The following is a 16,082-nucleotide window of genomic DNA, read 5'->3' on the forward strand; positions in this document are numbered from 1 at the left end:
TTCTTAAGGTTGGCTAGCAGGAACAAAGCATGAGCAGAAGGCACATTCTTTCAAATCTGCCTGAATTATTGATGCAGTCATTATTATGTTGCGATGTTTAATGCCCGATCAGATAATGCATTTTGAATTCCCTGTGATAGAGCGTGTGCTGTGCGTGGGCCAGGGGTGTAAACACATATCCATCTCTCACACAAACCGTGAGCGCAATAACATTTACCCATGAACAGCTTGTAAACAATTGCCGCAGAGAGCAACAAATATGGAGCAAATCTTGACCTCCATTAGAATAAAACAAATATAGCATTTTGATAATCAGCGGTGCTGTGTATGTCATGTCATTTTTGAAACTGGTTGTAATATATTTTATTTCACTTGTACCCAGGAAGATCAATCAACATCAAAGTAGCACAAACAAGTTTGGCTGGTTACCATTTTAGAAAAACATAAAGAAAATGTTAAGACATCTAGAGGAAAAATTCTAGTTCTCACAGGCTGGTCATTCAATATGGTTAACATGCATCCAGAGTAGAAGAGGGCTGTTCTGACAGATCATTATTATAGAATGTGTATTAACATTGATGGTCTTCATTGCCTCTTCTTGACAAAATGAGGCCGTCTGACTCTGGAATGCAATTTGATTTGATAGGTATGTTCTGTTTATCATTTATTTCCTGCTTGGCTTCTCTCCAAAGACTGAATGTCAACAGACAATGTGGACCTGTTTGTTAGGCTGAGGAAAAGACTCCCAGGTGTAGGGGCTCGTTGCGTCTGTGGAGGCTGATAAAGGCATTTCATTTGTTTTGTTCCATCGTGAAATGCTCAGTTTCTCCTCCGACTCGCACACACTTCTAAGGCTTCTCGTTGCCAAGTTTTAAAATCTTTTTATTGCACATAGACCACCAAATTATGCCTAAAATTGTATTATATTCTACTGAGCCATTTACTTTATGTTCCTATTGTTGCATTGTCGAGAAGCAACCTGCAAGTAAGCGTTTCGTTGGACGGTGTATATACCATGTATATCCTGTACATACCACAAATTAAACTTGAAACCATCTGCGCTCATGTCACATGATCTGCTCTGCTGTGGAGCATAGAACCTTGCCTGTCCATACAAACCTGCTTGGATGATGTGTGCACTGGGTTGTTTGGTCGTCATGTACTGTAACAACATAACATATGCTATCACATTATAACATATCTGTATTTAGATTTGATTGATCGCTGCCTGTGATAATCGTAGGGATCTGAAGACTTAGCAGTCCTTCAGAGATATTGACATTAAAGAGATTATCCAGTACTTTTGTATACCTTTTACTGCGCCACATATGTGCACCAGTCATTGCACTCTCTCGCTCTGCTGTGCGCATGATGTGCATCTTGTTAGCCGTCACTCAAATGGTGAGGGGTAAAGCTCATTGGTTGAACTCAATTTAACAGAGGGCTGACCCACGTAGGGAAAGTGATGCAGTACATCTCCCAGAAAGACTGCGGCTTTCATACTAGGGATTTTATGACTAATTGAGACTAAGACAGTAATTCAGCTCCTAAGTTATGCATGTATGAATTATACATTGACACATCCAGCCCAAAGCGGGAGGTTTAAAAAATACTTAGTAGTTGCCAAACTTCCGGAGCATGTCTTTAACAAGTCAAAGTGTGTTTGATGTGCTGCTTTCTGTGGTTCCCTGAACCCACCTAAACCCAGACAGAACACAGTGCTAATGAGGCTGCCTCCCTGCCTGCCTGCCTGGAGGGATCTGATCTGCCTGGAGTCACTATAAAGCCCCTTCACAACCTTGACTCTACAGGCACTGTATTTCTCCCTACAGCAACTCTTTCCATTCTCTCACTAGGGCTCCCATCGTCCAATGCCACAGTTTTAGCTCAAATTTGTTCCTCTTGTCTTCTCTTCACCCCCTTTTTCTTTCTTTCTTTCTTTCTTTCTCTTCTTTCTCTTCTCTCTTCTTTCTCTTCTTTCTTTCCTTCCTTCCTGCTTGTTTGTCCATTTCACCCCATTAATTGTTTCCTGATGTCAGCCATTGAGGAGCCTGCTACACAGACACTCCAAAATACCCCATTTAGCCTGTCTTCCAGCCCCTGTGTCCAATGAATACATGAAAGGACCTGTTGTATCTCTGTAATATTATCTCAAACCAGAGTTTATTCAGGTTTTTGCATGCCATTACCTATAGACCTAAGGAATGTTTAAACATTGTTCTCTGCCAGCTGGGCAGAATACAGGGTATGCTGTTAAAGTAACTTTTTATTTAACAAAGGACCCATGCACATTATCAGTGTTCTCGGTGTTGCGTGAGTAAAAGGAGCACGCATTTAGCTGTTGCCGTTTACTTTTTTCTCATCAGCACTGATCGGTTAATCGTTAAACGCGCATATCAAATCTGGAATAATATATGCTCATACATGAAGAGCTTGTACCCTCTCCTATATGGCTGATAATTGCCAGGGACCTCACGATACTTAGGTGCTGAGCTGTATTGCGATTCTCACTATTATATGTGTTGCGATTTGATGTTCCAAACACATTGCTCACTCTACAGTGCATTCGAAAAGTATTCCGACCCCCTTCCCTTTTTCTACATTTTACATCCTTTTTGTAAAAATGTATTTAATCTGTTTTTTTCCTTCTCATTAATCATCAAAACTGATATCACATTTACATAAGTAATCAGACCCCCATTACCCATTAATTTGTTTGGCAGCCTCAGGTTTTTCTGGGTATGACGCCACAAGCTTGACACACCTGTACTTGGGGAGTTTCTCCCATTCTTCTCTGCAGATCCTCTCAAGTTCTGTTAGGTTGGATGGGGAGCGCCGCTGCACAGCTATAATTAGGTCTCTCCAGAGATGTTCGATCGGGTTCAAGTCCAGACTCTGGCTGGGCCACTCAAAGACATTCAGAGACTGGTCCCGAAGCCACTCCTGCATGGTCTTGGCTGTGTGCTTAGGGTAGTTGTCCTATTGGAAGGTGAACCTTCGCCCCAGTCTGAGGTCCTGAGCGCTCTGGGGCAGGTTTTCATCAAGGATCTCTCTTTACTTTGCTCCGTTCATCTTTCCCTCGATCCTGACTGGTCTCCCAGTCCCTGCCGCTGAAAAACATCCCCACAGCATGATGCTGCCACCACCATGCTTCCCATAGGGATGGTATTGGCCAGGTGATGACCGGGGCTTGGTTTCCTCCAGATGTGACTCTGGGCATTCAGGCCAAAGAGTTCAATCTTGGTTTCATTAAACCAGAGGATCTTGTTTCTCATGGTCTGAGAGTCCTTTAGGTGCCTTTTGGCAAACTCCAAGCGGGCTGTCATGTGCCTTTTACTGGCGGCCATCTCTTTGGCGGTTCCAAATTTCTTCCATTTATGAATGATGGAGGTCACTGTGTTCTTGAGGACCTTCAATGCTGCAGAAATGTTTTTGTACCCATCCCCAGATCTGCGCCTCGACACAATCCTGTCTCGGCGCTCTACGAATAATTATTTCGACCTCATGGCTTGGTTTTTTCTCTTAACATGCCCTGTCGATTTTGGGACCTTATATAGACAGGTGTGTGCCTTTCCAAATAATATCCAATCAATTGAATTTAGCACAAGTGGACTCCAATCAAGTTTTAGAAACTAGAGTTCGACCGATTAATCGGAATGGCCGATTTAATTAGGGCCGATTTCGAGATTTCATAACCTTTATTTAATCTTTATTTACCTAGGCAAGTCAGTTAAGAACACATTCTTATTTTCAATGACTGCCTAGGAACAGTGGGTTAACTGCCTTGTTCAGGGGCAGAACGACAGATTTTCACCTTGTCAGCTCGGGGGATCCAATCTTGCAACCTTATCTAGTCCAACACAATAACGACCTGCCTCTTTCTCGTTGCACTCCACAAGGAGTGTTATGCGAATGCAGTAAGCCAAGGCAAGTTGCTAGCTAGCATTAAACTTATCTTATAAAAAACAATCAATCATAATCATTAGTTAACTACACATGGTTGATGATATTACTAGATATTATCTCGCGTGTCCTGTGTTGCATATAATCTGACTGAGCATGCAAATATCTGACTGGGGGTGGTAGGCAGAAACAGGCGCGTAAACATTCATTCAAACGGCATTTTCGTGCGTTTTGCCAGCAGCTCTTCGTTGTGCGTCAAGCATTGCGCTGTTTTTGACTTCAAGCCTATCAACTCCCAAGATGAGGCTGGTGTAACCGAAGTGAAATGGTTGGCTAGTTAGCGTGCGCAAATTGTCGTTGTGTTGCTGGTTCGAGCCCAGGGAGGAGCGAGGAGAGGGACGGAAGCTATACTGTTACACTGGCAATACTAAAGTGCCTATATAAGAACATCCAATAGTCAAAGGTTAATGAAATACAAATGGTATAGAGGGAAATAGTCCTATAATTCCTGTAATAACTACAACCTAAAACTTCTTACCTGGGAATATTGAAGACTCGTGTCAAAAGGAACCACCAGCTTTCATATGTTCTCGTGTTCTGAGCAAGGAACTGAAACGTTAGCTTTCTTACATGGCACATATTTTACATGGAACATATTGCACTTTTACTTTCTTCTCCAACACTATGTTTTTGCATTATTTAAACCAAATTGAACATGTTTCATTATTTATTTGAGGCTAAATTGATTTTATTGATGTATTTTTAAGTTAAAATAAGTGTTCATTCAGTATTGTTGTAATTGTCAACATTACAAATAAAATAAAAAATGTCTGATTAATCGGTATCAACTTTTATGGTCCTCCAATAATCGGTATCGGTATCGAAAAATCATAATTGTTTCTACTAGAGGTCGACCGTCTCTTGGATGATCAATGGAAACAGGATGCACCTGAGCTCAATTTCGAGTCTCATGGCAAAGAGTCTGAAAACTTATGTAAATAAGGTATTTCTGTTTTTTTATTTTAATACATTTGCTAAATTGTCTAAATGTGTTTACTTTGTCATTATGGGGTATTGTGTGAGGATTGATGAGGGGGAAAAAATTATTCAATCCATTTTAGAATAAGGCTGTAAGGTAACAAAATGTGGAAAAGTTGAGGGGTCTGAATACTTTCCGAATGCATGGTATATCTTTTTTTTTTTAATGTATTTTTTTTTACATTTTACGGCACTTTGAGTCAAAGTATGAATATAATATCGTCCAAAATCATTTGTAACTTTAGATTTTTTTTCTTTCTCCGACCATCACTACTGTGTTATTACAATATCACTCTCATGCCCGCTCTCCTTATCAATTGCCCTCCCTCACAATCTGTCTGTATTAAATAAATCATCATGTATTTACCATCACATTCATTTGAACAAAACATTTCAGATACATCCTACTCAATGTTCAGTTAAGCATTTGCAGTTTTTTAAATTTAAAACTAAAAACCCACCAGTGGAATCTGTTTTCCTTGTGAGTGTGTTAGTGAGAAATAACTAGTTAGCCTGACAGACACAATCAATACAGTACATTAGCCTGTCTTCATGACACGCCAAGCAGTAGGAAAATGGTATTTAGTTGATTAAGGTATGGGTTCAGTGTTAGTGAACTGTTGCCTATTCTCCTCTAATCTTCCTGCTCCAGGGCATCTGGCGTATTCCAGTGGATGAGATTGATCGGCCCGGCAGTTTTGCATCTCATATGAACAGATCCATCGTTCTCTTGCTGGAGGTGCTGTCTCAGCTGAAGGACCACGACACACTGCTCAAAGTCTCTTTCATGCTCCAGAGAACCCCTGACCAGGGAAAGTAAGGATCTTTCCCTCGTGACTCAACCATGTTTCTGTCTGTGTTTCATGGCAACATGTTGTTCTTGTGTTTTTCTGTGAATTAGTTTTTTTAAATGTGACCTTTGTTTAGCTTGGCAAGTCAGTAAAGAAAAAAATGTTATTTACAATGACGGCCTACACCGGCCAAACCCGGACGATGTTAGGCTAATTGTGCGCCGCTTAATGGAACTCACAATCACGGCCGGTTGTGATACAGCCAGGATTCGAACCAGGGGGTCTGTAGTGACGCTACAAGCACTGTTCATCTGAGTTTTGTCTTTTCCCCTCTCTCTCTCTCTCTTTCTCTCTCCCTCTCATGTCTTAAAGGAAGTATTTGCGGGATGTGGATCGTCAGGTTTTGGCCCAGAGAGCATTTTTCCTAGCTGTAAAAGTCCTGGAGGACAATCTGAATAAACTCACAGGGGTACGGAACCAAAGCACTACACATATGGAGAGGACCGTAGTTTATAGGGTTTATCGTTTTGGCGTGCTCTCCTTGTTGTAACAGATTCTGTTCTCTCTCAGGTGTCGGCGCAGCCTTCCATGGATGAGATGACGACCACGGACACGTCCAACAGGCCCAGCGCAGAAGACCGCAGTCAAGCACTGCCTAAGAAGCCGGGGCTCACTGAGGGGACCCAGGTCAATGCCCCAGGCCCTGACTCTGGGCTGCAGGAAACCCCTCGGGCACAGCCAGCCCTGCTCACCATAGACGGAGACAAGGGGGATCAGCAGCAGGGAACTCCATGTGGGAAGGTGGAGGCTGCTGCAGGGGAGGGAGCCAGAGCAGGGCCAGAGGAGCCTATGGAGCTGGACCCTGGCCACTGGGGGCGTCCCTCCAAGACCACAGACTCTCAGGGCATCCAACCAGACACTGAGCCCCACAGAACTGTGTTGGAGCCTGGGGAGAAAGTGGCTGTGAGCAACCGGGCACCAGAGCTTTCTCTGGAAGACCTGAGCATCAGCTCCAGACAGCAGCAGCTCCAGGGCCTGGTAGTTAAGGGCCCAGTGTCAGCCAGTGGAGCAGAGCTGGGACAAGCCCAGGGGCCGCTACGCAGGCCCAGCAGGAAGAGGAAGCTTCTGGATGACGTAGAGTCAGGCAAAACACTTCTGATGGATGCCTACCGGGCGTGGCAGCAGGGCCAGAAGGTCGTGACCTACAATCTGGGGCGCATTGAGAAAATCATGTCTGAGACATACATGCACATTAAGCAGGTATGCTGTACATTTATGATTCCCTATTTACATGTTTACTGCCATTTTCTCTCTCCCATCAAAACATTATTTATAACTGTGTCATGTAATGCAATGTAATATGCACTAACTGTAAAAGGAAATGGGTTTGGGAAATCCCTCTTGAGAATGATTTAGCAATGAGACCTGAAACACAGAGGGGGGACTTTCCCTGTTCACACAGCTTTAGTGCTAACACCGTGGAGGTGCCATCAAACAGTGTTGTAAGGAGCCAGATAACACAAAGTAGATCATGTGTAGCCTAATCCATGCAATTGCGCTAATCATAATCATCTTCACAGTCCTACAGATATTAACTAACACAAATGGCACCATTAATATTTACAGCTCATAACTAATTATAAGCTTAGGAATCCACACATCTCATCATACATTTGACCGGAAACATGACCGAATACAAACAGTGTAGCTATTCCCTCCACAAGGCAATCAAACAAGCTAAGCGTCAGTATAGAGACAAAGTAGAGTTGCAATTCAACGGCTCAGACATGTGGCAGGGTCTACAGTCAATCACGGATTACAAAAAGAAAACCAGCCCCGTCGTGGACCAGGATGTCTTGCTCCCAGACAGACTAAATAACTTCTTTGCTCGCTTTGAGGACAATACAGTGCCACTGACACGGCCCGCTACCAAAACCTGCGGACTCTCCTTCACTGCAGCCGACGTGAGTAAAACATTTAAACGTGTTAACCCTCGCAAGGCTGCAGGCCCAGACAGCATCCCCAGCCGCGTCCTCAGAGCATGTGCAGACCAGCTGGCTGGTGTGTTTATGGACATATTCAATCAATACTTATCCCAGTCTGTTGTCCCCACATGCTTCAAGAGGGCCACCATTGTTCCTGTTCCCAAGAAAGCTAAGGTAACTGAGCTAAACTACTACTGCCCCTTAGCACTCAACACTGGGGCCCCACAAGGGTGCGTTCTGAGCCCTCTCCTGTACTCCCTGTTCACCCACGACTGCGTGGCCATGCACGCTTCCAACTCAATCATCAAGTTTGCGGACGACACTACAGTGGTAGGCTTGATTACCAACAACGACGAGACAGCCTACAGGGGGGAGGTGAGGGCCCTCGGAGTGTGGTGTCAGGAAAATAACCTCACACTCAACGTCAACAAAACAAAGGAGATGATCGTGGACTTCAGGAAACAGCAGAGGGAGCACCCCCCTATCCACATCGACGGGACAGTAGTGGAGAGGGTAGTAAGTTTTAAGTTCCTCGGTGTACACATCACGGACAAACTGAATTGGTCTACCCGCACAGACAGCGTTGTGAAGAAGGCGCAGCAGCGCCTCTTCAACCTCAGGAGGCTGAAGAAATTTGGCTTGTCACCAAACGCACTCACAAACTTCTACAGATGCACAATCGAGAGCATCCTGTCGGGCTGTGTTCACCGCCTGGTATGGTAACTGCTCCGCCCACAACCGTAAGGCTCTCCGGAGGGTAGTGAGGTCTGCACAACGCATCACCGGGGGCAAACTACCTGCCCTCCAGGACACCTACACCACCCTATGTCACAGGAAGGCCATAAAGATCATCAAGGACATCAACCACCCGAGCCACTGCCTGTTCACCCCGCTATCATTCAGAAGGCGAGGTCAGTACAGGTGCATCAAAGCAGGGACCGAGAGACTGAAAAACAGCTTATATCTCAAGGCCATCAGACTGTTAAACAGCCACCACTAACATTGAGTGGCTGCTGCAACATACTGACTCAACTCCAGCTCACTTTAATAATGGAAATTGATGTAAGAAAATGTATCACTAGCCACTTTAAACAATGCCACTTAATATAATGTTTTACATACATACCCTACATTACTCATCTCATATGTATATACTGTGCTCGATACCATCTGGGGGCGGCAGGGTAGCCCATTGGTTAGAGCGTTGGACTAGTGACCGGAAGGTTGCAAGTTCAAACCCCCGAGCTGACAAGGTACAAATCTGTCGTTCTGCCCCTGAACAGGCAGTTAACCCACTGTTCCTAGGCCGTCATTGAAAATAAGAATTTGTTCTTAACTGACTTGCCTAGTTAAATAAAGGTAAATAAATCTACTGCATCTTTCCTATGCCGTTTTGTACCATCACTCAGTCATATATCTTTATGTACATATATTCTTTTTTCCCTTTACTCTTGTGTGTATAAGGTAGTAGTTGTGGAATTGTTAGGTTAGATTACACGTTGGTTATTACTGCATTGTCGGAAATAGAAGCACAAGCATTTCGCTACACTCGCATTAACATCTGCTAACCATGTGTATGTGACAAATAAAATTTGATTTGACATTTAAATGTTGTGTTAGATAGATTTGATTTTTTCTCTCTCATGAAAACAAATTAGATCTCTGAGATGTGTGGATTCCTAAGCGTATAATTAGTTATGAGCTGTAAATGATGATAAGCGCAATTGCATGGATTAGGCTACACATGATTTACTTTGTGTTATCTGGCTCCTTACAACACTGTTTGATGGTACCTCCATGGTGTTAGCACTAATTCTATGCATGAAATATCCTTACCTAGCTAATGAGGAACCGTGCAAAGTGTTTTTATTAACAATTATTCAAAATGTCTTGTTCTGCAGTAGTTGTGGATTTGATAATTGCGAGACGAAAATTGATGTTTCCAATGACAGGTCTTCTGTATTACGTGGTCCAGTAATGGCTTCAGACAGACGGAACGGCCCATTTTATTACTTCCATCTTACCAGCAGATAACAGATTTATTGCTCACTGACTAAATTACCGGTTTCCTGTTTTTCTAAGACAGCAATTGGCTGTTTTGAAGGTGAAGTTTGGGCATTTTATTGACTTATGATTTTTGTGAATTGTGATTGGGACACTTTCTAGTGCACTGGCACTGCTTGTAGACTCAGTCTCGTGATTTTGGCCACATACTCTGACTCCGAAGCCAAAATGTTACTTCTGATTCAGTTTGGATTCATGTTACCTAGAACTCACACTTTGTTGTATAAAATAGCAGGTACCCGACTAGTTCTTAAGATTCAGTTGGATTGATACTGCTCAGAAAGGGACAATTCTATTGCAGTAATGCTACTGTACCATCCCCAAACCTGAATGTCATGTTAAGTTGATTTAATTTAATAATTTCTTACGTGATGCATAGCGGAACTGATCAAATAATAAGAGGAATGAATTACTTTACGTATTGCATCTGAGCCAGCTTCTCCTGATAGGTAGAAAAGTGGGAGCTGGGAGTGAACTAAAGCATTGGCTGGCATTGAGGGTGTTGTTTGAGCACAGCTCTCATCAGCCTCTATAGAAGCATAGATCTAGTGATCAATGCAGACAGTGGGGAACCTGGCATGTCATTGGTTGTGTCAAGCCACAGAGCTGGAGTGGGAGGCAACAGAGGCTAGAAAGGACACTACTAGGCTAAAGAGAGGGAGATGGCTAGCTACTACATCCCTCGCCCTATTTATTTCAGTGTCTCTTCTTTATCTCTCTTCACAGACACAATGAAGGATACTATTTTGCAAGTTAATAAAAATGAAACCATTGGAAAATGTGCTGAGAGTTTTGGCTGGGATTTGCTTCCATACAATGTTATGCAACAAACCACGTTTCCATCCACTGTCTTTATGCGAGTAAAGTCAAAGTATAAAATTTAAAAAAAATCACGACGGCTATGATGGAAGTAGGAAGTTTCGGTACAATTTTATAAATTCCAACAGATCATTTGATCATTTCGACATGGTGGGTTCTTTATCTGTCTTTAAAAATTAATTATGTGAGAAATGGCAGCAGAAAACAGTTTTTATGATCTTTATTGATGTAAACTTGGAGTGGTGTGTGGTATGGTGATCTGGTGTGTGATATGGTGTGTGGTATGGTGATATGGTGTGTGGACCTCCCACTACGACTTGGGAAACCATGCAGTTTATTAGGCTACAGGTAAAATAAGTTATGATGAACTTCACAGGGTGGTGAAAGTGCATGTTGATCTTGATGCTCCTTTCCAATAAATATCAAGGGTCTTATTCTGGTGACATGATAATCAAAGCTTAACTGACATTTGACAAATAAAAATGATCTCTCCAATTTATCCATAATAATCTCAAAATGTAGCACAGCCTACCTGCATATCTGCTATTTATTTATCTATTTATTTGCTTTTTAATGAGTTGAAAATGCTATGGAAACACATTGCACTTTAGATTTCTATTTGGAATATGAAAACTGAAGCAAAAAAAATACATTTTATGTGCATTACATCATCACACTGATAGGCAACAAGTCCATTTGGTGGAACACACCACTGGTGGGAAAATGTGCATAATTTCTTTATGCAGATTTTTTAATATTCGGATGGAAACTTCGATACAGTTTGCCTTCTCAGACACACCCTAAAAGGGCCTGCATATCTCGGGAACAGTGAGCAAGCCTTGACACATTTTTATTAGTACAATTGAGTGACACTAAATGCTTTTTAGTGAAGCGAAATTACAATATTAGTGCCTAATTCTTCACCTTTTTACCTTCTCCAAAAACAAGCACATCAGTTTTGTTTCATGTCATTGGGTCTGTTTTACAGTTTAGTGACGTAGCCCTGTGGCATGAATGTTCAGTACAGAGCCAGTGCAGTTGCCAGGTTGTGCCAAATGTTTCACAGTTTGCTTTAGCTCAGCTCTACGTGTTTGTGCCCCGCGAGCCTTTGTATGTCTGGCACTATTATGCTAATTTAGAAGAAGAAAAGTTGTATAAACATGCTAACAGCCCATCCCTCCACTCTAAGTTATGAGGACTGTCTCAAATCAGGTCTAAATTATCAGCTCTCCATTTTAACCAACCTCCGACTGCTGCCTCTTGCAATCCTCCCGAGTGTTTGGCCCCCAAGTCTGCCAAGTCATTCTCCAGGTCATTTAATTTGGCAGCCACGTCTTACAACCTAGAGAGTTCCACCTACTGCATCAATCAATCAAATGTATTTATAAAGCCATTTTTACATCAGTTAATGTCACAAAATGCTATACAGACCCGCAGCCTAAAACCCCAAACAGCAAGCAATGCAGCTGTAGAAGCAAAGTGGCTAGGAAAAACTCCCTAGAAAGGTAGGAACCTATGAAGAAACCTAGACTGGAACTAGGCTTTGAGGGGTGGCCAGTTCTCTTCTGGCTGTGCCGGGGGGAGATTTTAAGAGTACATGGCCATTAAGGCCAGATTGTTCTTCAAGCTGTTAAAACGTTCATAGATGACATGCAGGGTCAAATAATAATCAAATTGGTTGTAGAGGGTGCAACAGGTAAGTAGTACCTCAGGAGTAAATGTCAGTTGAGTTTTCATAGCCAAGCATTCAGAGGTCGAGACAGTAGGTACAGTAGAGAGAGTCGAAACAGCAGGTCGGGACAAGGTAGCATGTCCAGTGAACAGGTCAGGGTTCCATAGCTGCAGGCAGAACAGTTAAAACTGGAGCAGCAGCACAACCAGGTGGGCTGAGGAAAGCCAGGAGTCATCAGGCCAGGTAGTCCTGAGGCACAGTCCGAGGGCTCAGGTCCTCTGGGAAGGGAGGGAGTGAGAAAATATTTAGAGGGAGCATACTTAAATTGACACAGAATAGACAGGAGAATTACACCGGATATAACAGACTGACCCTATCCCCCCGGGACATAGACTATTGCAGCCTAGATACTGGAGGCTGAGACAGGGGGGACACTGTCTGACGATACTCCCAGACAGGGCCAACCAGGCAGGATATAATCCCACCCACTTTGCCAAAGCACATCCCTCACATCACTGGAACAATATCAACAGACCACCAATTTACTACCCTTAGACAAGGCTGGGTATAGACCACAAAGTTCTCCTCCACACCTCGAGCGGAAAACCGGGCTGGAAGATCATGTCAGTGACTCAACCCACTCAAGTGACGCACCCCTCTTAAGGACGGCATCGAAGAGCACCTAGTCAGCCAGTGACTCAGCCCCCGTAATAGGGTCAGAGGCAGAGGATCCCAGTGGAAAGAGGGGAGCAGGCCAGGCAGATACAGCAAGGGCGGTTCGTTGCTCCAGTGCCTTGCTGTTCACCTTTGCATCCCTGGCCAGACTACACTCAATCATAGGACCTACTGAAGAGATGAGTCTTCAGTAAAGACTTAAAGGTCGAGACATAGTCTGCGTCTCTCACATGGCTAGGCAGACCATTCCATAAAAATGTTGCTCTATAGGAGAAAGCCGTGCCTCCAGCTGTTTGCTTAGAAATTCAAGGGACAATAAGGAGGCATGTGTCTTGTGACCGTATGGTACGTGTAGGTATGTACAGCAGGACCAAATCGGAGAGATAAGTAGGAGCAAGCCCATGTAATGCTTTGTAGGTTAGCAGTAAAAATCTTGAAATCAGCCCTAGCCTTAACAGGAAGCCAGTGTAGAGAGGCTAGCGCTGGACTAATATGATCAAATTTTGGGGTTCTCGTCAAGATTCTAGCAGCCGTGTTTAGCACAAACTGAAGTTTATTTAGTGCTTTATCCGGGTAGCCGGGGAGTAGAGTGTTGCAGTAGTCTAATCTAGAAGTGACAAAAGCGTGGATTAGCTTTTCTGCATTATTTTGGAGCAAAAAGTACAAATATTTTTTTTTATGAAGCTGGGAAAAAAAGCTGCCCTTGATATATTCTTGATATGTTAGTGAAAAGATAGATCAGGTCCAGAGTAACCCTGATTTCCTTCACAGTTTTATTTGATACTGTACAACCATCAAGATTAATTTTCAGATCCAACAGCAGATCTCTTTGTTTCTTGGGTCCTAGATCTAGCATCTATGTTTAAAAGTGAAACGTGCCGCCATCCACTTCCATACGTCTGAAACACAGGCTTCCAGTGATGGCAATTTTTGGGCTTCACCGTGTTTTATTGAAATGTACAGCTGTGTGTCGTCCGCATAGCAGTAAAAGTTGACATTGTGTTTCCGAGGGACATCACCAAGAGGTAGAATATATAATGAAAATAGTGGTCGTTAGATGGCGCTGACAGATAGGGCAGCTCTGCTTCCAGCTCCTAAGCAACTTTGCAGTATTTATTTTTTATTATTTCTTACATTATTAGGCCAGGAAATGTTTTGTGCTATTACATACAGCCAGAAATAACTTTTGGATATCAAAGTGGTGGTAACTCGCCAACATCACGACTGGGAATACGACTTTCCTGAACTGGATCCTTTGTTCATACCCCTCATTATTAACTACTAATGGTGTGATTGTGACCTAGAACACCTCACAATCAAATGCTGACCATATTACATCCCAAGAGAATTTTCTTCGATTATACTCACAGCCATGTATATTTCCCCTCAAGCCGATACTACAACAGCCCACAAAGAACTGCACTGGACTTTATGCAAACTGGAAACCACGTATACTGAGGCCACATTATTGTAGCTGGGGATTTTAACAAGGCAAATGTGAGGAAAACGCTACCGAAGTTCTATCAACATGGCTGTAGCACTTGCTCTGAGAACATTAAACCACTGCTACTCAGCTTTTGGAAATGCCTACAAGGCCTTCCCCCGCCCTCTCTTCGGCAAATCTGATCACGACTCCGTTTTGCTCCTCCCTGCCTATACCCATGCTAAGGACTATTCAATGCTGGTCTGACCAGTCAGAATCCAAACTTCAAGATTGTTTTGATCTTTGGACAGGAATATGTTCCGGGTAGCCTCTTAAGAATTACATTGATACGGTGACTGAGTATATCCGGAAGTGTATAGGAGATGTTGTACCCACTGTGACTATTAAAACCTACCCTAACCAGAAACAGTGGATAGATGACTGCATTTGCACAAAACTGAAAGCGCGAACCACTGCATTTAACCATGGCAAAGTGACTGGGAATATGGCCGAATACAAACAGTGTGTAGTTATTCGCTTCCTAAGGCAATCAAACAGGCAAAACGTTGCTATGGAGACAAAGTGGAGTCGCAATTCAACGGCTCAGACATGAGACATATGTGGCAGGGTTTACAGACAATCACGGACTTCAAAGGGAAAACCATCCACATCACGGACACCAACGTCTTGCTTCAGGACATGCTAAACACCTTCTTTGCCTGCTTTGAGGATAACACAGTGCCACCGACGCGGCCCGCTACCAAGGACTGTGGACTCTGCTTTTCCGTGGCCGACGTGAGTATAACATTTTAGCGTGTTAACCCTCGCAAGGATGCCGGCCCAGACGGCGTCCCTAGCTGCGTCCTCGAAGCATGCGCAGACCAGCTGGCTGAAGCGTTTACAGACATATTCAATTCTCCCTATCCCAGTCTGCTGTCCCCACTTACTTCAAGATGTCCACCATTGTTCCTGTACCCAAGAAAGCAAAGGGAACTGAACTAAATTACTATTGCCCCATAGCACTCACTTCTGTCATGAAGTGTTTTGAGAATCTAGTTAACGATCCAATCATATCACCTCTATCTTACCTGACACCCTAGACCCATTTCAGTTTGCTTACCGCCCCAATAGATCAACAGAGGAATACCTATGTAAAAATGCTCTTCAATGGTCTTAATTTACTATAGCCCAGCATTCAACACCATAGTACCCTCCAAGCTCATCATTAAGCTCAGGGCCCTGGGTCTGAACCCTGCCCAGTGTAACTGATTCATGGACTTCCTGACAGCCACCCCCAGCTGGTGAAGGTAGGAAACAACACCTCCACTTCACTGATCCTCAACACTGGGGCCCCATAATGGCGTCTGCTCAGCCCCCTCCTGTACTCCCTGTTCACCCATGACTGCGTGGCCACACACGCCTCCAACACAATCATCAAGATTGCAACAATGATGAGATAGCTTACAGAGAGAAGGTGAGGGTCCTGGGATTGTGGTGCCAGGAAAATAACCTCTCACTCAATGTCAACAAAACAAAGTAGCTGATTGTGGACTTCAGGAAACAGCAGAGGGAGCATGCCCCATCCACATCGACTGGACCGCAGCAGAGCAGGTGGAAAGCTCCACGTTCCACAGCTTAAACATCACTGACGATCTGAAATAGTCCACCCACACAGACAGTGTGGTGAGGAAGGCGCAACAGCGCTTCTTCAA

The 16,082-nt window shown here is 43.6% G+C and overlaps 1 protein-coding gene across 1 annotated transcript in view; it reads left to right on the plus strand.

Annotated features, from left to right (window-relative positions):
• LOC135541174 (calcineurin-binding protein cabin-1-like) overlaps window positions 1-16,082 on the plus strand; it is a 63,062-nt gene that overhangs the window by 28,678 nt on the left and 18,302 nt on the right. Inside the window, 3 exon segments of the mRNA XM_064967288.1 lie at window positions 5,594-5,757; window positions 6,105-6,201; window positions 6,303-6,992. Coding sequence (XP_064823360.1) covers window positions 5,594-5,757; window positions 6,105-6,201; window positions 6,303-6,992 — 951 coding nt within the window.

This window comes from Oncorhynchus masou, chromosome 1 (assembly GCF_036934945.1).
Source record: "Oncorhynchus masou masou isolate Uvic2021 chromosome 1, UVic_Omas_1.1, whole genome shotgun sequence".
NCBI lineage: Eukaryota > Metazoa > Chordata > Actinopteri > Salmoniformes > Salmonidae > Oncorhynchus > Oncorhynchus masou.